At 35.7% G+C, this 22,836-nt stretch overlaps 1 protein-coding gene across 9 annotated transcripts in view; it reads right to left on the bottom strand.

Annotated features, from left to right (window-relative positions):
* Positions 1 to 22,836, bottom strand: part of CARF (calcium responsive transcription factor) — a 45,718-nt gene that overhangs the window by 20,815 nt on the left and 2,067 nt on the right. For 3 of the 9 annotated variants that reach the window (XR_013960751.1, XR_013960752.1, XM_080671254.1), the window contains exons 2-10: positions 20,061 to 20,227; positions 16,629 to 16,740; positions 15,989 to 16,216; positions 14,820 to 14,940; positions 13,616 to 13,745; positions 12,184 to 12,268; positions 10,473 to 10,662; positions 4,154 to 4,274; positions 1,443 to 1,586 (exon numbers count right to left, since the gene is read on the bottom strand). Coding sequence is in view for 1 of the 9 variants with exons in the window: in XM_080671254.1 (XP_080527380.1) it covers positions 1,443 to 1,586; positions 4,154 to 4,274; positions 10,473 to 10,662; positions 12,184 to 12,268; positions 13,616 to 13,745; positions 14,820 to 14,940; positions 15,989 to 16,216; positions 16,629 to 16,697 (1,088 nt within the window). In the remaining 8 variants the exon portion in view is untranslated. Of the gene's footprint in view, positions 1 to 1,442; positions 1,587 to 4,153; positions 4,292 to 10,472; positions 10,663 to 12,183; positions 12,269 to 13,615; positions 13,746 to 14,568; positions 14,636 to 14,819; positions 14,941 to 15,988; positions 16,217 to 16,628; positions 16,741 to 20,060; positions 20,228 to 22,836 lie in introns of those variants that run through there. The other 6 variants (XR_013960753.1, XR_013960756.1, XR_013960754.1 and 3 more) reach the window with 6 other exon arrangements.

The following is a 22,836-nucleotide window of genomic DNA, read 5'->3' as shown; positions in this document are numbered from 1 at the left end:
GTTTTAATTGATATATTTGTATGAAATGTTTGCAATGACTGATATTGCATAAAATGGAGCCTACTTAATTAAAAGTTGTATGCAATGTTCTCCAAACTGAAGGATCTAATTATTGAGCCTACTTATTTTTCATACATCTGAAAGTTTTTTTAAAGATCATACAAAAACTATGACCCATACCCTTGACCCCATTATACAATTGCAAATTCTTCATCTAGACCAGTGGTTCTCAACCTTTCTAATGCCGCGACCCTTTAATACAGTTCCTCATGTTGTGGTGACCCCCAACCATAAAATTATTTTCGTTGCTACTTCGTAACTGTAATTTTGCTACTGTTATGAATCGTAATGTAAATATCTGTGTTTTCTGATGGTCTTAGGCGACCCTGCTAGCGGTTCTCAACCTGTAGGTCACAAGATGGGTTAAAAAAATATTCAAGTAACTACATGTTTGGCTCCTAGTAAGTATCTGAAACAAAGTACTAAATATATAGTGAAATGTGTTGCTAAAAATGTATTTGTCATTTTGGAAAAAAACTTCCATATGGTATACAGAATTGTTTGATCAAATTTAGCCATGATATCTGGCTGATAATCTCAATGGCTTATACCAGGGGTGGGGAACATATGGCCTGCGGGCCATAAAAGGCCCACGAAATCATTTGGTCTGGCCCTGCCAAGACATTGGGGTGAGTTAATTAAATGTTTGACCAAATATAGCAGGCTAATTTTTTTCTTTTTTTTTTTTTTTTTTAGTTCTTGTCTTTTTATTTTATTATTTTTTTTAATACATTTTATTGGTATTTCACAGAGAGGAAGGGAGAGGGATAGAGAGCTAGAAACATCGATGAGAGAGAAACATTGATCAGCTGCCTCCTGCACACCTCCCACTGGGGATGTGCCCGCAACCAAGGTACATGCCCTTGACCGGAATCAAACCCGGGACCCTTCAGTCCGCAGGCCGATGCTCTATCCACTGAGCCAGACCGGTTTTGGCTAATTTTTTTCTTTTTAAAAATTTATCTTTATTGTTCAAAGTATTACATATGTCCCCTTTGTTTGTGTTTCTTCCCCACTGATCCCCTCCACCCCACCCCCGCCCCCGCCCAAGCCTTCACCACTCTATTGTCTGTAACCATGGGCTATGCATATATGCATATATGCATATAAATTCCCTAGCAGGCTAATTTTTAAGTTGATAATTTTGTATGGCTTGCGAATGATGTTATAAATATCCAAATGACCCTTAGCAGAAAAAAGGTTCCCCACCTCTGGCTTATACAGTGGCAAATCATTTTAATACTTAGGGAGCTATTAGTGAGACATCCACCTTATAAAAACTGTTTCTTAATAAGATAACTGGAAACCATAATTATTATTTTTCTTACAGAAGGAATTCTTGCTAATTTATAAAATAAAATAACATCATATAAATGTCATACCTAAAAACACCACCAGCATCTACCAAGTTCTTCTTTAGCATGTTAAAGGCTTTCTCTTGCTCCATTCGTATTATTTTCTTATCAATTTTGGGGTCTGTAGAAACTCTATATTCAGGAAACTTTTGTACCTTTTTAATGTAAATTCTTTTTATAAGAAAAAAAAAGAATTTTTTATTATATTGAAATATCAAGAAAACCTAATTTATCAACCAGAAGTTTATTTGAAGCATTAAAATTTAGAAAAAATTCAATTATTCTAGAAAGCGTTCAGAGGATTATGTGAAAGACATGCTATATTCTCAGTGCTTCATAATACTTAGCAAATTAACAATAATCATAATTTCAGTAAAAATATCTAAATATTTCTGGACATTAGCTTTTTTTTTTCCTCTGGATTTGCCACTTTCCATTCTCCTGGAAGCCATAAAAACCTCAGACCAGGATTACTTTACTAGCCTCCTTCTGGCCTCTGGACATCCAGTCTTTCATTACTTAAATCCACTTGATACATTAATGCCACAATAATTCTTCACATTTGCACCTCTCTACTAAAGAATCTATCTGCTCTTTAATGAAGTAAAATATCTTAGCCGCGTTCAAGGCATTCCATATAATTCTAGCTTTTTACCTAGTCTTTTTTTTCTATATATTATTATTGATTTCAGAGAGGAAGGGAGAGGAAGGGAGAGAAAGAGAGAAAGAGAGAGAGAGAGAGAGAGAGAGAGAGAGAAACATTAATGATGACAGAGAATCATTGACCAGCTGCCTCCTGCACACCCCCTACTTGGGATCAAGCCCACAACCCACACATGTGCCCTTGACCGGAATTGAACCCGGAACTCTTCAGTCTGCAGGCTGACACTCTAGTGAGCCAAACCAGCTAAGGCACTTTTTACCTAATCTTACTTTCAATTACCTCAAATATAAAATTGCTTTTCCTATGAAGGTTATATCATCTCAATGAAGAAATCATCCTTCTTCCTCTAATACCAAATATACAATCATGCCTATCTTTATTTATATAATCCTCCTAGCGTACAATTTATTTCCTTTAACTCTCTACCTATCCAAATTCAATCTAAACCTCAGCATCCAGGCTTTCTGGCCTATTAATGTGTTTGCATGGTCATATTCTCTCGCTGAAGATAGTTAGGTGACCCATACTCTATACTATTATGTTCTCTAAAAGTTTTGTTTGCTGATCTACTCCAACAACATTTTAAGTTCTTCATGATTAAGGAAAATCTTATACCTGTTTTAGTCTCCCTACTTCCCATGGCACCCAAACGGAGTTGCTGGGCACAGAGTAGATACTCAGAAAGTACTTACAGAAAAATCCTATATAATAAAGAGGTAATATGCAAATTGACCCTCACACAAGATGGCCACCCCATGTGGTCAAATATGGCCGCCACAAGATGGCCGGCAGGGGAGGGTAGTTGTGGGCGATCAGGCCAGCAGGGGAGGGCAGTTGGGGGGGACCAGGCCTGCAGGGGAGGGCAGTTGGAAGGGACCAGGCCAGCAGGGAGGGCAGTTGGGGGGGACCAGGCCTGCAGGGGAGGGCAGTTGGGGGTGACCAAGCCTGCAAGAGAGGGCAGTTGGGGGCAACCAGGCTGGCAGGGGAGGGCAGTTAGAGGCAATCGGGCCAGCAGGGGAGGGCAGTTAGGGGCGACCAGGCTGGCAAGGGAGGGGAGTTAGGGGTGACCAGGCCAGCAGGGGAGGGCAGTTGGGGGCAACCAGGCCTGCAGGGGAGGACAGTTAGGGGCGACCTGGCCTGCAGGAGAGGGTAGTTGGGGATGACCAGGTCGGCAGGGGAGGGCAGTTGGGGGGGGACCAGGTCGGCAGGAGAGGGCAGTTAGGGGAAATCGGGCCAGCAGGGAAGCAGTTAGGCATCAATCAGGCTGGCGGGGAAGTGGTTAGGGGGTGATCAGGCTGGCAGACAGAAGCAGTTAGGGGCAATCAGGCAGGCAGGGGAGCCAGCAGTCCTGGATTTGAGAGGAATCCCAGATTGGAGATGGTGCAGGCTGGGCTGAGGGACACCCCCCCCCCCACCGTGCATGAATTTCATGCACCGGGCCTCTAGTTCATCTATAAATAGACTATTATATGGCTATTAAAATAAGAAGCCATGAAACTAATATGTTATATGTCAATTATATCTCAATTTTAAAAGTAAACTTAAAAATTTTTTTAAAGAAATAACCAGTGCTTTTATATACACATATGGCAGCTTTGAGATATATTTGAAATGAAGAAAAGCAAAGTGTATAGTAGTATATGTCATTACATTCAAACTAGTCTGAAGCATAATAGCTGTGCAGTGAACAATCACAATAAGCATTCAGAATGAAAATCCATGTGAATTTATAGAAGGAAAGAAGGTACACTCCTACCTAACTTTAAAAAAAGAAAAAAGAAAGCTTTACTGAGATATTTAACATTTATGAGAGTAAAGGAGATTTTATATACACACACACACACACACACATATGCATATATATTCATATACACTGAATAACTTTGGAAGGTTATTCAAGAAACTGGTAAGAGTTGCTGCTTTAAAGAGGGACAAGGGAGCAGGGGTAAGAAGAAAGTCAGATTTCACTGTATATTTTTTTGGAGCTGCTAAAACTTTAAAAAGTGAATATTAGCTATTCAAAAATAAGTACTTAATAAGAAAGAAATAAAAAAAAAAAAAAAAGAAAGCTTACCGGGCTGGACAAGTGGCTTTGTAGAGGTGACAAGGCCTGCTTTCCTGCTCACTGATCTTTTTTAACTGGAAACCTCTTCTCCTTGGCCCATACTGACACTCCATTACCACGGCTCTACTCCCTGTGGGCCAAAACCAACTACTGATATTATATCAAGTATCTATCCATTCTGGATTCTAGATTAAAAATAACTTGGTGGTGGTTATATCAAAATCTATACTTTCATTACAAACTTTAAGAAAAGAATACAGCAATTGGACTTATTAAAATAAAATGTACAAACAAGTAAATTTAAAAGTTGATTGTAACATTTAGCAAACGTACCACATTATGTTAAGTAAATGAGTAAATACTACATTTACTGAATGTCAACTGGTATTTACATACATATGATTTTAATAATAAAATTTACCATTTTATAAATAGAAATTAACACATGCTATATTTGTGAATTTAAAATTTTATTTCCTTTTATAATTATTTATTTTTTTCCATTTGGGCTGTTAGAATAATGTGATAACCAGTCACTAAGATGGCCCCCAATGATCCCTGCCTCCTAGTACTCATGTCCTTGTGTGATTCCCTCCCCTTGAGCATGAGCTAGACTTACTAACTTCTAATGAACGTAGCTGAACTGACAGGACGTTATCTCTTATATTAGGTTATTTAAAAAGTCTGTGACTTCCGTCTTGAATACTCTCTTGCTTGGATTGCTCTCTCTGGGAAAAATCAGCATCATGTATTGAAGCAGCTATGTGTAGAGGCCCTTGTGGCAAGGAATAAGGTCTGCTACCAGCTGCATGCGTCAGCTTGGAAGCAGATCCCCCCCCCCAGGCAAGCCACGAGATGACCACAGCTCCAGCCCACACCTTCACTGCAGTTTTGTGAGAGAACCTAAGGTAGAACCACCTTTCTCAGCCGTTCTTGGACGGCTGACCCACAGAAACTGTGAGGTAAAAAATGCTTGTTGTTTTCAGCCTCAAGTTTGGGTAATTTGTTACATAGTAATAGATAATACAAATAAGTAGATGTAAAAACTATACAGTTAAGATTTTAAGTTGAATATCCTATTCTAGGGTACAGCAAACTTCTAAAATATAAAAACAAAAATGCAAATCATAAATTAAAATGTTGATAAAGCTGACATTAAAAGGTAAAACCTGTATTTAAAAGGCACCATAAATAAAGGTAAAGTAAAAACAACAGTTTGAAAAACAGTATTTTATAAGACACATAACAAAATATTAAAATGCAGAATATGAAGAACCATAAATAATTTTTTTAAATAAAGAAACAACCCAACAGAAAAATGGGCGAAGGCTATGAACAGGCAATTCAGAAAGAAAAAGGATATTAAATTAACAAACAAAAAGATGTTCGACTTCACTAGTAAAGAGGGATATACAAATTGAAACAATAGTAAAATACTATCTCACATTCCTCAAAAGGCAAAAATTTTAAAAAATTGACAATAATCTAAAAAACTGACTCCACTGACCAATCTTAACATCACTGAAAGGTGTGACACATAGGTAGCAATAAGGAGGCAGAACTTATAAAGTATTCTTGCAAAAAATGCTTTTATGAAAATTAAATCTTCACTTAATTAAGCCTCTAACTCTAACAGTTTATAGGAAGTAGAGGAGATAAAAGGACATGTTAAATTACACCACATAGATAGAACTAGCAAAACCCAAAATATGGCAAACTCTACAGAACAAACTATCTGAGGGGAAACAGGACAGAAATTTTTAGATAAAAATAAATTTAAGAGGTATATTAACCAAGTATAATCTTTGACCTCTGTTTGGATGTGAATTTGAACAAACCTATGGAAAAAAAGAATTATGAGATAAATGGAAGAATGGGAACATTGGACATTTTATGACATTAAGAAATTACTGGTAATTCTTTTAAAGTGTGATAATGGGATTCTCCATATATATATATATATATATATATATATGTATATATATATATATATATATATACACATATATATATATATATATATATATACTAGAGGCCCAATGCACGAAATTCGTGCAAGAGTAGGCCCTCACACCCCTTGGGCCTCGCAGCCCTGGCTTCGTCCGGAAGGACGTCCAGATGGTCGTTCTGCTGTTCAGCCATCCGGTCTAATTAGCATATTAGCTCTTTATTATATAGGACATATATATATATACATATACATCCTATATAATAAAAGGCTAATATGCAAATTGACCAAACGGCGGAATGACCGGTCGCTATGATGTGCACTGACCACTGGGAGGCAGATGCTCAATGCAAGAGCTGCCCCCTGGTGGTCAGTGCGCTACCACAGGGGGAGTGCCACTCAGCCAGAAGCCGGGCTCATGGCTGGTGAGCGCGGCAGTGGTGGGAGCCTCTCCCGCCTCCGTGGCAGCGCTAAGGATGTCCAGGGAGTGGACCTAAGCCGTCAGTCGGACATCCCCCAAGGGCTCCCAAACTGCGAGAGGGTGCAAGCTGGGTTGAGGGACCCCCACCGAGTGCATGAATTTCATGCACCAGGCCGTGTATATATATGTATGTGTGTGTGTGTGTGTGTGTGTGTATATATATATATATATATATATATATGTAGAGAGAAAGTCCTTATCTTTTAGAGACATATACTTTAGTATATACTATATACTTTAGCAATTGTATATTAAGTGACATATGAATTTGCTGTAAAATCATCTTGGGGGTGGGGAATGAGGAAGTGGGTTGGGATATAGATAAGACAATATTGATCACAAGCTGATAGTTGTTGAAACTGGATGTTGGATACATGGAATCATGAGATTTCATATATTATTAACTCTACTTTGATAGACATATGAAAATTTTCATTGTTATTCTAAAGAATAACAATGCTAAATCATAGAGTGAATGTGGGAAAGGGAAATTTTCCTACATTGCTGAAAGGAGTAAAAACTGGTACAGGTCATCAATTCTTTGTGTATATTTTGGAATCTAAAAAGCTCAAAAAATAAAATTTTTTGGAACCCATTTACTTGCAAAATCTGACCTGAACTTTATGAAGCGATTTGTTGTCTTGATTTCTTCCTTTGTGTGACTATCCATAAAATATTACTGTTTGATTATGTGTTACTAGTGGCCTGGTGCACGAATTCTTGCACATTAAAAGGAAATTAATTAGAAGAAATATTTTAATATCGCTATTTGCCATTTCTCTATAATAGAAGGGTCAACCAAATTCATGATCGACAATGACAGATGGAAACACGTGCACGCGAATGGCACCACCAAGAGCTTTATATGTATCATGCATGCGTGAGTCAACTTAGCCTTTTATAAATATAGAATAAACTTGCTTAATTAGACCTGCTTTCTGATTTAGCTAAACTTTTTCCAGCCCAGTGAAGCACCCTAACTTCTCTTTCAAGTAATTGTCAGCAATGCAGCAGTAAATATCAACACAAAGCAGATTATTGTTGTAGATCTCGCAGGGAGAACAAAGGGTAAAATATTTAACTGCAGCAGTGTTTGACTATATTCTGTGCAGTGAGAAAACATGAAGTCATTTTCAAGGTCCACCATTTCTTACTTCTTTTCTTTTTTAATATATTTTATTGATTTTTTACAGAGAGGAAGGGAGAGTAATAGAGAGTTAGAAACATCAATCAGCTGCCTCCTGCACACCTCCTACTGGGGATGTGCCCACAACCAAGGTACATGCCCTTGACCAGAATCAAACCTGGGACTCTTCAGTCTGCAGACCGACGCTCTATCCGCTGAGCCAAACCGGTTAGGGCTCTTACTTCTTTTCAGTCGGGTCATGTTTCTAAGCTTTCTAAATCTCCGTTTTCTGGATAATTAAAAGAAAATAGGATTCCACCAAGTCTCCTATCTACCTACTCCAGGACTTCTGTGAGGATCAAATGAGATGAGGCACGGAAAAACGCTTCACAGATATTTGGTTAAAGTGTAAAATGTTTCCACCTGGCTATGAAGGAAGTCGTGTTCCTGGACTGAAGAAACTCCAAGGAGGCTAGTGGTCACTAAGGAGCGGAAGCTGGGTGTTGCTATGTGCCCACAGCCACTGTTTCTGGGCTGAGCTGGGATGTGGGCCGCATTTTGCGCCACGGCAGCATGGGCTGCGACTTGGTGGGCTGTCACTCCCAGGTGATGGCAGGGACTGAGTCCCACTTGGGGGAAGCTGAGTGTTGCTTTGTCAGCACTAGGTACACGCTGCCATTTCTTTGTAAATGGCCAGTGCACATCACAGCAGCTCCTGCGTTGAGTGTCTGCCCCCTGGTGGTCAGTGAGCATCATAGCGACCAGTCAGACGGGAGGAGGGACACTTAGCATATTAGCTTTTTATATATGTAGACTAGAGGCCCGGCACGGGTGGGGCTGATTGGAGGCAGGGCCGGTGGGGGGAAGAGCTGTGGGTGGTTGCAGGGGCCAATTGGAGCCCCGATTGGGCCAGTTGGCTGCTGCAGTGCATGTCATAATAACCAGTTGTTTCAGTCATTCCAGTCGCTTGGCTTTTATATATATAGATTGTCTATAGGATACATGTTAGAAGTATTTTGTAATATTACGTTATGATAGTCCAAAAATTCAAACTTTTAAAATACATGTGGCCAAAAACAATTGAGAGAAGGAATTTTTGAACTTGTACAACCACTTTAGTGAACAACTTGAGAGAATCTTGTAAAGATGAAATGGGCATAATTCACAACTCAGTAATTCCACTTTAACACATAATTACATCTTTTCAACAAAAAATGTATATTGTGGAGGTCTGACTACAGCATTTGTAATATTGAAAAGCTGGAGACCTGAATGATTATTTATAGAAAAGTAATTGTGTTTTGGTCATATGCTAGACTGTTATAATAATTAAATTGAATTAATTGGGATCTATAAGTATCAATATGAATAGATTTCAAAAATAAGGATGAGCAACCCTAACCGGTTTGGCTCAGTGGATAGAGTGTTGGCCTGTGGACTGAAGGGTCCCAGGTTTGATTCCGGTCAAGGGCATGTACCTCGGTTGCGGGCACATCCCCAGTCGGGGGTGTGCAGGAGGCAGCTGATCGATGTTTCTCTCTCATCAATGTTTCTAACTCTCTATCCCTCTCCCTTCCTCTCTGTAAAAAATCAATAAAATATATTTTAAAAAAATAAGGATGAGCAAAAAATGTACACAATAATGTCTACACGCAGGGGTCCTCAAACTATGGTCCGCGGGCCACATGCGGCCCGCCGAGGACATTTATCCGGCCCGCCGGGTGCCGCTGCCTGTCCTGCTTAGCAGCTGACTCGTCCCAGGCCCACAGTGTGCATAGGAATTTGTTCATAGTGTTTTTTTTAAACTATAGTCCGGCCCTCCAACAGTCTGAGGGACAGTGAACTGGCCCCCTGTTTAAAAAGTTTGAGGACCCCTGGACAGTTTACTATTCATATGTATTTTTAAATATTCAAAACAACAAAATACATTATTATAAATACAAACAAGTATGATAAAGTATAAAAACAGACTGGAAAGATACACACCAAATTCATATAGTAAATACTTGTGAAGATTTAAAAAGGGTTTAGAACTAGAGTAGTGAAAAATGTTGCATTTCTTTTGTAGAATACTGATAAACCTGGGCACAAACTACATTTATCTTATCTTCTTCTAAGTATTTCTTTTTACCCTCAGAGGTCCAGGATGAGGCTGCATCAGTACCCACATAGTTCTGGAATAAATCACTTATTTTTAGGTTCTTTGGGGTCTGACTGGTCTTAGGGTAAGTCTCTAGGAATTGTCTGAAACTCTACTGCTCTAGTCAACACTAGTGTTTGAGAATACTGTATATAATGCATCTGATGCTTGAGAACCCTGATATTAAAATTCTATATAACTCTTGATTATACACAATTCTATATAGTAACTCAATAGTTATAAGTTATATAAAATGGACATAAATTTGTACCACAAGACAAATCAAAAGAGGAGAGAATATCTGGAGATTGGATAGAAAAACAAAAATAAAACACAAGAGATATACATATTTAAAATAATGAAATTGCTTACTGTTTAATTTCTATTAAATTTCTGGAATTTCAATATTATTTTTTATTTTCAGCATAATATCAAAGGGAAGCATGATTTATTGAATATATTAAAATGCAATTTTATAAAATATTGGTTATGTTTATTATAAGTTTTCTTTTTAGTTTAATATACATTTTTATCAATTAACATTTAGTTATCATCTACCAAAATGAAAACCACGGTTTCAAAATGGATCATGGCTACTGCTGAACCTTTTAAAAAATGTCTTTTAAAAAGTACCTGTATTGACAAATGGAATTCCATCATATGGGACATACTGGGATTTCCACATCAAACGTGTAGCTGGCTTGGCTGGGCTTGGAGATTGGCGAGTCCCCCAAACACTCTGTGTTTGCTGCTTGTGAAATGTTAAAACACTTTCTAATTCAGTCTCACTTACACAGTAGCCCCGGTATGAATCTCCAATTTTCTGCATGTAGTAAAATTAAATAACAAAATTATTAGCAAATACGTTTCATTGTACAAAAAATTTAATGAGGTGATTGTCCAAGATCAAAGACTCATCAGCTCTCAAAGGACAATGTCATTTCTCCTTCAGATCAATGGTCTATTACAACCAGTGGACCTGGTGTGAATTCAACTAGCTTCATCAAAGAGATACTGTCCAGGTATTTGTTAGAGAATGCCAAACTCACTGCCACAATGGCTTTATCAAAATCTTGTTATTGACAAATAATCTTTAAAGAAAATAGCTCGAAGAATATATCATGTACCCATTCTTCCAGATACTTAAAATTCTCCCACCGTATCCAACCAAATCAGCATAAAACTAGCAACAAGGTATTGGTTCCCTGTGGGGCTTCTTTAATGAAACTTATTTTGATATTATGCCATGAATCTGTTTGAAAACCTATGAAAACTGTGATGTATCTTATATAAAAATGTCAAAGAATTTGTTCATTTTATCAAGATCATTTTCATGAAGATCCTTCTCTGGAATTCCTGTCTGACCTTAAGTACGAAAAATAAGTAATGGGTTTTTCTTTTTCTTAGCTTGTGGAAATTAGCATAAATACTTTTATCTAATGGACACAGAATTTACTAATTAACTTGGTTTCTCCCTTTGAATGTAGATGTTTAGAATATAGACAAGCATATATATGTCTCTCTGTGTATATACACTCAATACAATATACATATAATGTATTATAGAATTGTATACCTAAAACCTATATAATTTTATTAATGTCATTCAAGAAATTCAATAAAATGAAATTAAAAAAGAAGAAACTAGTGATATATATTTGGGGATTTTTATAAAAGTGATAGTTGAAAGCCAACAAAGTTGATAAGCTTTACCAGGGATAAAATGTAGAGAAATAAAATAAGATCAACAGTGAACTTTGAAGAATTTCCACTGAAAGATGAAAATAAATAAGCACAAGCAAAGAATGAGAAGGAATGGTTAAAAGATCAAAAGTAGACAAAAATGATGGCAAAGTTTCATGAAAGATAGTGAAGTGAGAAGATTTATATGATATCTGCTTTAATAGATCATACAAACTTTAAGGGATAAAAGAATAGATCAGATCAGATTTAGAATAAACATGGAAAAAATATTACAGATACAGCCTCTGATAGTAGTTTTCAAACGTAGACATTTTGGGCTCTAGCTGGTTTGGCTCAGTGTATAGAGCATCGGTCCGCAGACTGAAGTGTCATCGGTTTGATTCCGGTCAAGGGCACGTACTTCAGTTGCAGACTCAATCCCTGGCCCGATCAGGGTGCATGCAGGAGGCAACCAATCGTTGTGTCTCTCTCACATCAGTGTTTTTCTCTCTGTCTCTATGTCTCCCCCTCCCTTCCACTCTCTCTAAAAATCAACGGAAAAATATCATCCATTGAGGATAAAGAAACAAAAAAAGGTAGACATTTTGGGATGAATTGTAGTTCATTAAGCGAATCTAGGTAAGGGTTGTTTTTAACTCACCTCACAACTCCTAAGACGGCAGGCCCATATAGGTGTGTTAGAAGAAAGTGGCTGGAGAGGAGCCAGAAACGGTTCTTCAAGCATTCTGAGACAGGGGAGAAATATATTTAAATATACGTTACAAGTTACACATATACATGGCATTCAACTGCTTTATTCTCTTAGGCAGTGTCAAAGACAAAATATGAGGTCATCAATAAGAAATTGGAATAATGACAGATTGATCTGATGGGTATATTAATTATAATTTTCTTTAATCGTGACTATTTTAGTACCTGCTAACACAAGTGCCCAAGTTTGTTCTTCCAAGTACCTGCAGTTCCAAATTCAAGTATTTTATCTGTCTCTCTAAAAGTGTATTTTATATTTTTCTCATTATATAATTATTTTCATTTATTAAAAAATGAGCTAATAAAACATCTTCAGGTGATTTAAGGATAGCATGATAGCTGGCCAGTATAGCTCAGTGGTTGAGTATACAGCTATGCACCAAGAGGTTTGATTCCCCATCAGGGCACATGTCAGGGCTGTGGGCTCAATCCCCAGTAGAGGTTGTGTAGGAGGCAGCTCATGGGTGTTTCTCTCTTATTGATGTTTCTAACTCTCGAACTCTCCCTCCCCGTCTCTTTAAAATAAATAAAAACATACATTTTTTAAAAAGGAATAGCATGATATTATGTCAAGTTCTAAGACTAAAGGTCATAAGTATTATGTTAATTTAAAAATATTTTCATAGATTAAAAAATACTAATAATACAAAAACCATGTCTAGCCTGGTTGGCATGGCTCAATGGTTGAGCATCTATCTATGAAGCAGGAGGTCACAGTTCGATTCCCAGTCAGGGCACATGTCCAGATTGCAACCTCAATCCCCAGTGTGGGACGTGCAGGAGGCAGCCGATCAATGATTCTCTCTCATCATTGATATTTCTATCTCTTTCTCCTTTTCCCTTCCTCTCTAAAATCAATAAATATATATTTTAAAAAGCCATGTTTATATTTTCCTAAATTATTATAAAGTGTTATTTTAAGGCAAAAGTACAAGCTGAAATACATATTAACAAAACACATTTTAAACATTTTACCATAGAGGAATTAAATGCATAAAAATATGATGAGACCATTAAAAATTTTAGGAACTAGAATGAATATTTCTTTATTCTAAAAATTCTATTAGTGTCAGGTGTTTTCAGGTTGTTTCAAATATGATAGGCAGTGTCACTGAGGAAAAGCAGCCCTTCGGACATTTATTCTTTTAGACTAGCTTCCTTATTGCCAAGAAGCCATTAAAATAAAGATATGTTTGATGATAGTCTATTGTATTTCCTGAATTTCTGATCTTTTCTACAGTCAGTCAGCTTTAGATGTAATAATTTAAAAAATATATTTCCATGGTGGTAACAAAAGATGAGCTCCTGTCCCATTGACTCACCTGGTCCCTGTCTTTTGGGGCAATGTGAGGGATGCTTGTGGATGCAGAATATAACTACTGTTATGGTCTGCTAGAGCATCCAGTCTCGCAGTTGGTAAGTTTCTGTTGCTGGGTTTCTCTTCAGAAGCATCTTAACCATGATCACAAGAACAAAACAACATCAGTATCTTGATAAGACCATAAGAATGTAACTAACAAGAACTTTCATATTTGAAACAGGAAAGGGAATATATGATCTGAAGCTAAAGATAATAAACCTTACGATGCTTTATTGAGAATTTCTCTGATAAACTTGTTTACTTTCCAATTATAATACTGACTACTAAAATTCTGTAATTAAGTTTCTAGAACTTACATTGAACATCTAGGATATAACAGTGGTAGAAATAATTGTTATACATATTTAAAGTCTGTATAATTTCCTATTATACATAATAGGAAAATGTAAAACTGACTCTTTTTTTTTGTTTCTATACCATGTTTATTATGTTTTCTGCAAAGTATGTTTTTTTCCTTATGTTTTTGTTTTAACAACTGTTAACAAAGACAAAGAATCATAAACATTGAGGTAAAAATATCTACCCTAAATCATAACTTTGAACAAGCGAAAGAAGAGTATAACTATAATGTTAGTAAAGAGATTCAAATAGATGAAATGGCAAGGGAAGCAAAAGGAGGAGAATAGTGATATCATTAAATATGTGGCAAAAAAATAAAATAAAAAGAAACTGGGAATATGAGCCTCCTTTCTGAAACTGAAGGAACAAAGAAAGAAGGAAAAGAGCAAAGAGGATGAAAAGAATCATTAAAAAAAGTAATAAGTGACATGATTAACAACAATACTGATAAAAATACATGTGTAAAATCTTCTCCAGTAGCTTTAGCACTATGTTCTTGTTATTATTGTTGGTATTATTACTGCTATCATAATTAAGAATTTATTTTATGCTCACTGGTCATTTGGGAGGAAGCAAGAGTCAACCAGCTTCACAGAATTCCAAAATGAAATAGACAGCTAACCTAGACAGGAGTTGAAAAATGAACTTAAAATTTATTTGGGCTAAAAAACTTTTTCTAATTATTCAGTTCACAACCTTACCCAAAGAAATCAATTTTAGCACTGACTTTCATGAGGTGATTTTTCTAAGTGTACATTTTTTTCTTTAAAACATTCTAAAATCCCCTGTCTCCCATTATTACTCACCCTGAGGACTATTCATATCCACAAGTTGCCCCTGAGGTATAATCACTTGTGTCATTCCTGTCTGAGTAGATGGAATCACACGAAGCATCTGTCCATTTTCTGATGAGCTGGCAACAATCATCTTGGATTCATTAAAAAAGAAATCAAATGCATAAGCCTATACTAATTTAAGAGTTATTACTCAAATCATTAAAGACATGCCTACCTCTTTGGTTGATACTATTATTTCCCTCTTTTTATAGATGAAAACATTGATACATAAAAATTTTTCCAAAGTCTCACAAGTGGTAAGCGTTAAAACTAGAATTCAAAACAGGCAGTTTGACCCTATGTCCTATGATCTTAACCACCTATGGTCTTAGTCATTACACATGGGTGAGATCTAATGACTTAGTAATATGACAAGGTTCTGAATGAACTAAATGTATTAACTTGTTTTATATTTATTGTATTACCCATACATGTTTGGCTTATTTGTGTGGTAATCATCTTTATTTTAAGTCATTGTATTAGTTAAAAAACAGTAACTTTTTAGATGTCTAATTAAACAGTATTTGTTTTTATATCTCTGCATTTATATATATCCTGTCTTGGTCTATAGGGAATACTACAAAGTTCCAAAAAATCTAAAAACATAGAGAAAAGTATACATTATACTTTTTTTCAGGTTAATAACTGAACCCATTGCCCCAAATTAGTAGAATGTCAATGTGTGGGAGGCAACCAGTTGATGTGACTCATGAATGTTTAATAAAAAATGCATATTTTTAAATCTTCAAACACAAGTAGTAAAACTACATATATATATATGTAGTTTTACTACTTGTGTTTGAATATTCTCTGGTGAGGATTAACTATATATATATATGTGTGTGTGTATATATATATAATCCTCACCAGAGAATATTTTCTCTAGAGAGAGAGGAAGGGAGGGGGACAGAGAGGGGGAGAGGGAGGGAGGGAGAGGGGGGGAGGAAGAGAGAGAGAAAGGAAGGGAGAGAGAGAGGGAGGGAGGGAGAGAGAAAAGAGATACACAGACTGGTTGCCTCCCACAAGTACGTGCCTTTGACCAGGAATCGAACCTGCAACCCTTTGGTGCTTGGGCTGACGCTCTAACCACTGAGCACACTGGCCAGGGCTAAAACTCGTTCTTTATAAAATATACTCACCATTTGTGCATTAGAATCCCCCAATGACTGAAGTTCATACTGAATAGGTTGCCCATTTTGGTCCACTAGGTGAAATTGCTCTGCAGAAAGAGTCTGTGCCTGAGTCAGGGGCCCTGGTATATTCTGTGATGTGAGTGAATTATCTGCTTCATGAGTAGTGATGGGTAAAACTCTACCAGAACTATTTTGTCCAAAGGAAGGATCCCTGGAGTCGATACAGGTTGAATGCTTTGCAAAAAAATAATAAAATAAATAATCACTTGGATGTTTGTAAAACATAACAATTTAAAAAGAAAACAGAATGTTTATAATAAAAATGAAGACATTTTTTCAGTTAATTATCCACTTTACACTGCAAGAGTTGTCAATTCACAGACTGATAAGACAGAAAGCAATTCTTAAGTGAAACTGACTTTTATTATATTCAATCTCAAGTAATGAAATATAATTCAACATAAGGATATCCTTGTGTATAAAATTTTATGAATATATAAAAATATGATAGAATTGTGGATAATAAAATGTTTAAAATTCTTGAATACGTTAATAGTATTCCTTCAGCATAAAAAGTTGTTAAATGGCATGTTGTTTTCCCTTAGAATGGGAAAAAGTTCCCAGTTGAATCCCTACCTCAAATTACCTGAGAATCTGTTTTTGAATCTTCGGAATCATTATGGTTGACTATTAATGAATCATTAGACTGTTCCATGCTGACATCATATTCAATTCCATGTTCTTCTATTATTTAAGAGCTGAAAGAGTTCAAATATCTGATCAACTAAAGCCTTAACGTTTTTACATAATTTATGTCTAAATCAAATCACTCACCTCCCCTACTCTGTTACCCTATACAATTTAGGTTAAGTCATTCCCACTCTATATAAATATTTAATAAACATTTTTGTTAAATGATTAACAAAAGGCACCAGAATATATTCAAGGCAGAATATAGTGCTATGCAGTTCCTTCTTCCAATTTTTACACTCACATACTAGCTTATTAAGATGGCTGTACCCTTCAAATACTTCTAAAATTCTCATTTTACAAAGATTTAATAAAAGTAAAGCCTTTTAACTTTATGAGTTGGATGTACCATATTGTAGCATTAAATAATTTTAGAAAAGATCTCTTGGTATAGGTGGAGATTATGTATACAGAACTCTTACCATAATATAAAATCAGGCAAGCTGTGAAAATAAAGAAATATGTATTCCAAAGTTTGAGCTACTAAGGCCTAGTACAGTGATTTTCAACTGTGGTGATTTTGTCTCCTCACCCACTCCCCACACAAGGATATTCAGCAATGTCTGGAAACATTTTTGGTTGCCAGTATGGGGGTTGGGGGAGAGTGGAGGAGTGCTACTGGTATCTAATGGGATACTGCTAAAAATCTTAAAATGCACAGGACAGCCGCCACAACGAAAACACCAATGTTGCTTAGGTTCACAAACTCTGACCTACTATATTGTAGTGATTATAGGATTCTGTATCATCCAAAAACACACTCTCACACACACAAAAATGTTTTATGTCTTAAAACTGGAGTAAGGTTAAAATGAAACTGGTACAGAATACCACTGAAAATGTCTAATATAAAGTAAATCTCATATAATCTTTTTAAGAACTCACCATTTTATTTTTTAAAAGACAGCATACATTTTTTAAATCATTAAAATTTATATTTTTAAATTAATATGCACTAAATTGAACTTTTCTATGTGTATATAATCTATGGATTTTAATACACATGTCCATGTAATCACCACCACAATCAGGATCACAATAATTCCATCACCCTAAATCCTTGTACTTTAGATTTATTTAGTAGTATATAAATTTGTGAATACATTAAAAACATATTTTCCTGTATAGTATGTAAATATTCATTTGTAAAATTAACCATTTCTTAAAATCTACAAGGTTAGCTATTTCATATTTCCAAAATATTGTAACTATTCTACCTCAAATATAAATTGTAACAGGCTATAAAATCACGTTTATTTTTAATATAACTATGAAATATCTTCAAATTGCTTCTCCTTTAAGATTTTAAATTACTTGTATTCTAATCTAATTTATTACCAAAATTCCAAAAAACTGTAGTTACCTCTCAAGCTATAAGAGAAAAATTTTATTTTATAACCTTCTCAGATTGGCTTACTTATTTGATCTTTTCAACAACCCTGTGATTCAGTTACTTTCTCCAATTTCCATATAAAAAAAATAAGACTCAGGCAATTAAGTAACTTTACCAAGATTACAAATATATTAAGTGGCCAAAGACTCAAATCCACATGTATTGATCTCAAAGCCTACTCTTCATTCTTATAATAGAAACTCTTTTGAGGTAACAAAGCTCCCTCCTTCCTTCATTAGTCATAGCTTTAAATACTTTCTTGGTAGGTTAACAAATTAAAGATGCTAAAAGTTCTTTGTTCACTGTTCTCAACTTTTCCTTGGTTATAATTTAATTAGAGGCATTCCTAATACCCAAAAGCTCTCCAGCAAGAAATCTAAGATCTCTTACTTCACCAGAAAATTTGAGCTCTAACTATGCAGGCATTGCCCACTGAGAAAACATCCTGTAAATAGATTCAAAGGAGTTAAAAACTACAAATAGCTAAGGGGCAAGAATTCTAAAAACTTACTCTTCTCTTCCTAAGGTGCCCTGATCTTATTACAAATTATCCCTTCTGGCCTAAAATTTCTTTTCATTTTATTTAATTTCTCTTACCCTAACTTAAATTTCATCAATGAAATTTATTTTAGAGAGAGGTAGGGAGAGAGAAATATTGATTTGTTGTTCTACTTATTTAAGCACTTATTGGTTGCTTCTTGTACGTGCTCTGACCTGGGATGGAACTAGCAACGTTGGTGTACAGGGATGACACTCGAACCAACTGAGCTACCCGGCCAGGGCTCATCAATGAAATTTTCATTGGAGTTAATAAGCATTTTCTCTCAAAAAGAAAACTTTGGGAAGAGTAGCAGTCATTAACAAATTTGTGTGAATTTACATAAAGATAGCTTTCTTCCTTTAAGTTAAAAACAGCTACTGTGAAAAGTTTAAAGGTGAGACAGCAAGTACATCTGAGGATCAGAGCACTAATTAAAAAAAAAAAAAGATTCAGCAGGCCTGACTGAGCTAGATGCTGCAGTGAGGATGTAGGACAGGGTGAATGCCCCGGAAGTGCACTAATAAAGGGGTGGGGATGATGTTAAAACTAGGAAGATTGCCAAACATAAACCACTTACTTCCCAACTTTGCCCCGACTGGGATTTTGCCAACGGAAGAAAGGTAACTTATTTTTCTAATGTCTTCTGGAACCTCAAAACTCAAAAATTGCCTTTCAGTATGTACTACAATACACCTATACTATGGGTTAGTATCACTTTTTCTGATTACACTGGGAAAATACTACTTAGTTTCTGTATGTAAAATTGGGTTTCATTATCTCTTGAGCTAACCCACTGCTGAATTGGAAATTAAAAGTACATTTTTAAGATACAGATAACCTTTTTTTCCATTGATTTTGTTATTGTTGTTAATCCTCACCTGAGGATATTTTTCCCATTGATTTTTAGAGGTAGTGGAAGGGAGGGGGACAGAGAAACATCAATATGAGAGAGACACATTGATTGGTTGCCTCCTGCACATGCCCGGACAGGGGTGGAGCTGGAACCTGCAACCCATGTACATGCTTTTGACGGGTATGGAACCCACAACCCTTAGGTGCCCAGGCCGGTGCTCTAACCACTGAGAAAAACAGGCTGGGACAGATACAGACACTTTTAAAAAATAACCTGAATGCGGTGTAAAGTATTACTCCTTCCTTCCCTAATCCTTCTAGGCAATTTGCATTGCCTTTTATCATGTCAAAGTAAAGGTTTTTTAAAGAATGAGGATATTAATACCAAATAGCTAGGTATAAAATGTTCTTTTCCAACAAGTAACCATAAACATAACAAAGTACCTATAGAGAAAGTGTAATGTGACTTTTCCCTTAACTTGTAATAGACAATTGTGAACTTTTATGAGTTGTTGCTTTCAATTAGTTAAAAATAAAATTACCTTCAGGAAGTAGCTCAAATTTAAATTCCAGGCCTCACGCATTCTACTCCCCCCCAAAATGCCCTCTTGTCCACTGAAGTTCATCCTTTCTGCAGCACTAAAATCATCATAGTAGTAGCTTCATTTACATTAGAGATAGAATTATGTCTTCATAGCAGCATTTTTTTCTGTAATGAGAACATATTCAATGTATATTTTATTTTCCTACACATAAAAGAATACTAGATTTTGTTATACAGGTTGATTATAAAATAGCCATTACAAGCCTAGTATAGTGGAACCATCAGTTACACTCACTAAACTAAAGACTTTACTAGAGCTGCCCTTGTCTTGTGGTAGGTGATTTAACTTGTTTCTTTATATAAAACCAGACATTTGGACTAAGTTTTTGTCTCAACTCCCACATTCTAGAACTACTGAAACAAATACCTCTACAGCAAATTACATTTTTGTCCACAATGAAAATATTTACTAATAAAGCATAGCAACTTTTATTTTTATTTTTTTAGCATAGCAACTTTTGAGCTATAGAAGCTTCAGAATAAAGCCCCTCCTCCCCCTACCCAACTCCCAATAATATCCTGGAATTGATTTGACAAGCTTATTTCTTAATCAAGTAGTATTGGGCTTGGATAAGAGAACAGAAAAGAGAAAGTATTAAATATATACTCTAATGACTGGACTTCAGAACACACACTAAGGCATTAAATTTTGCTGGTAAATAGCTTTCTAGAATGTTTCACATTACATTAAAAAAGTGGATTTAACCTTATTGCAAAAGCAAAGATTAGGAAGGAAGTGTTAAGTTAGAAGTTGTTTTAATTTATAGGGAAATGGGGCTTTTTATTGTTTATACATATTTCATACATGGCAGAGGGGAAGAGGTTATTCAGGCTGCAGTCACTCATATGGCTGTGGACCATGCTTGGGCTACTGCTGTTTTGATTTTACTCAACTGTATTTCTATTTGTTCAAAAGTTTAGCGGCAGTTCTCAGCTGCAATTTCTAAAAATCTGTCTTAATATCAAATTATTCTGGGTTTTTTTCCCCATAGACTTTTGTGTAAATTTATCCATTAAAACCAACAGTCTGAAATAAATCCCCAAAGAGGTCAGCTAAAGAATAAAGCCACTTGAGGTTTACTCTTAAGAGTTTCTTTTAATTCTATCTATGTACCTTGATTAGTCTCAAGGTTTAAAGGAGCTTGAAAGCTATTAAATATCAGTATCAGATCTTATTAACTACATTTTCAAAATATTGCTCAAAAGTATTTTAGAAAATATCTTTCATCTTATAGGGTAGGTAAATGACATAATGTACCTTTTATGATCTATACAAAATTAATTGAATCAGTGGTGTCAAAATTAAATCAAGACTACTAGTTCACAAATATTTTGTAGAATAATTTATTTTTTTAAAGGTGGGTGAAAGTTATAGCATGCTAAATCAACATCAAAATTTTAAATGTATGCAAATTTACATAGAAACCATAACCTATTTTAACTTCTTTTTTTCAGTGAAAAATCAAAATTAAGGCTAGTATTCAGTGTCTCTTTTATCTAAGATTTGTCCTTCCTATAAATTTCCTTGTAATCTTGGTTTCTATCCATTTCCTGTATATACACACCTCTTTTTACCTTTGCTCTTTGAGAACTTTACAAATTCCTTCATGTAATCCCCACAATGACTCTGAGGTAGATTTTATTATCTCTATTTATAGGTAAGAAAATCAAAGCTCTAAAGTAACTTCCTTAAGATCACAGAGAGCATTAGAGCTGATTCAAAACTAGGAGAAAAAAAACAAAAACCCACAACAATTTGGACTCCAAAGCCCTAATTGTCTTTATACTATAACACATCATATCATCATATATATTAAAAAACAAACAAACCCTATAATAAAATATATTCCAAGCTGTTGTTCTCCAAATAACAATATGTCTTCACGAGGACCGTAGTAAATGAATCACGTAGGAAATCATTAAGAACTAAAAACTTGCAGTTAATATTCTAAGTAAACTTAAGGAAAACACTAAAAAAACAACACTACCTTAGGTATTGCATGGAGACAACACCAAATGTAAGACATGTCACTGCTGAAAACATACCAAAGCCATCATACTAGGTGTTTACTTATTTTGGAATACTTATTAACTAGGTTTTCCTTAACTAAAGTTCTCAGTCAAATGAAAAATGTATTTTAGTGAATTCCGTATTTCTGCATTGACAATTGAAGTTTTATCTCATTAAGCCTTCAGGTTCTATATCTTACTTTTCCTTTTTTAAAATATTTTTTTTATTGATTTCAGAGAGGAAGGAAGAGGGAGAGATAGAAACATCAATGATGAGAGGGAATCATTGATTGGCTGCCTCCTCACACCCCCTACTGGGGATTGAGCCCACAACCCGGGCATGTGCCCTTGACCAGAATAGAACCATGACCTCCTGGTTCATAGGTCTACCCAGTGGTCGGCAAATTCATTAGTCAACAGACCCAAATATCAACAGTACGATTGAAATTTCTTTTGAGCCCTAACTGGTTTGGCTCAGTGGATAGAGCGTCCGCCTGCGGACTGAAGGGTCCCGGGTTTGATTCCAGTCAAGGGCATGTACCTTGGTCAAGAGCATGTGCCTTGGTTGTGGCACATCCCCAGTAGGGGGTGTGCAGGAGGCAGCTGATTGATGTTTCTCATGGATATTTCTAACCCTCTCTCCCTCTCCCTTCCTCTCTGTAAAAAATCAATAAAATATATTTTTTTAAAAAATTTCTTTTGAG

Source organism: Plecotus auritus, assembly GCF_963455305.1.
Source record: "Plecotus auritus genome assembly, chromosome: 5".
In the NCBI taxonomy this organism is placed as follows: domain Eukaryota; kingdom Metazoa; phylum Chordata; class Mammalia; order Chiroptera; family Vespertilionidae; genus Plecotus; species Plecotus auritus.
This window is presented reverse-complemented; position numbering and strand designations above follow the sequence as displayed.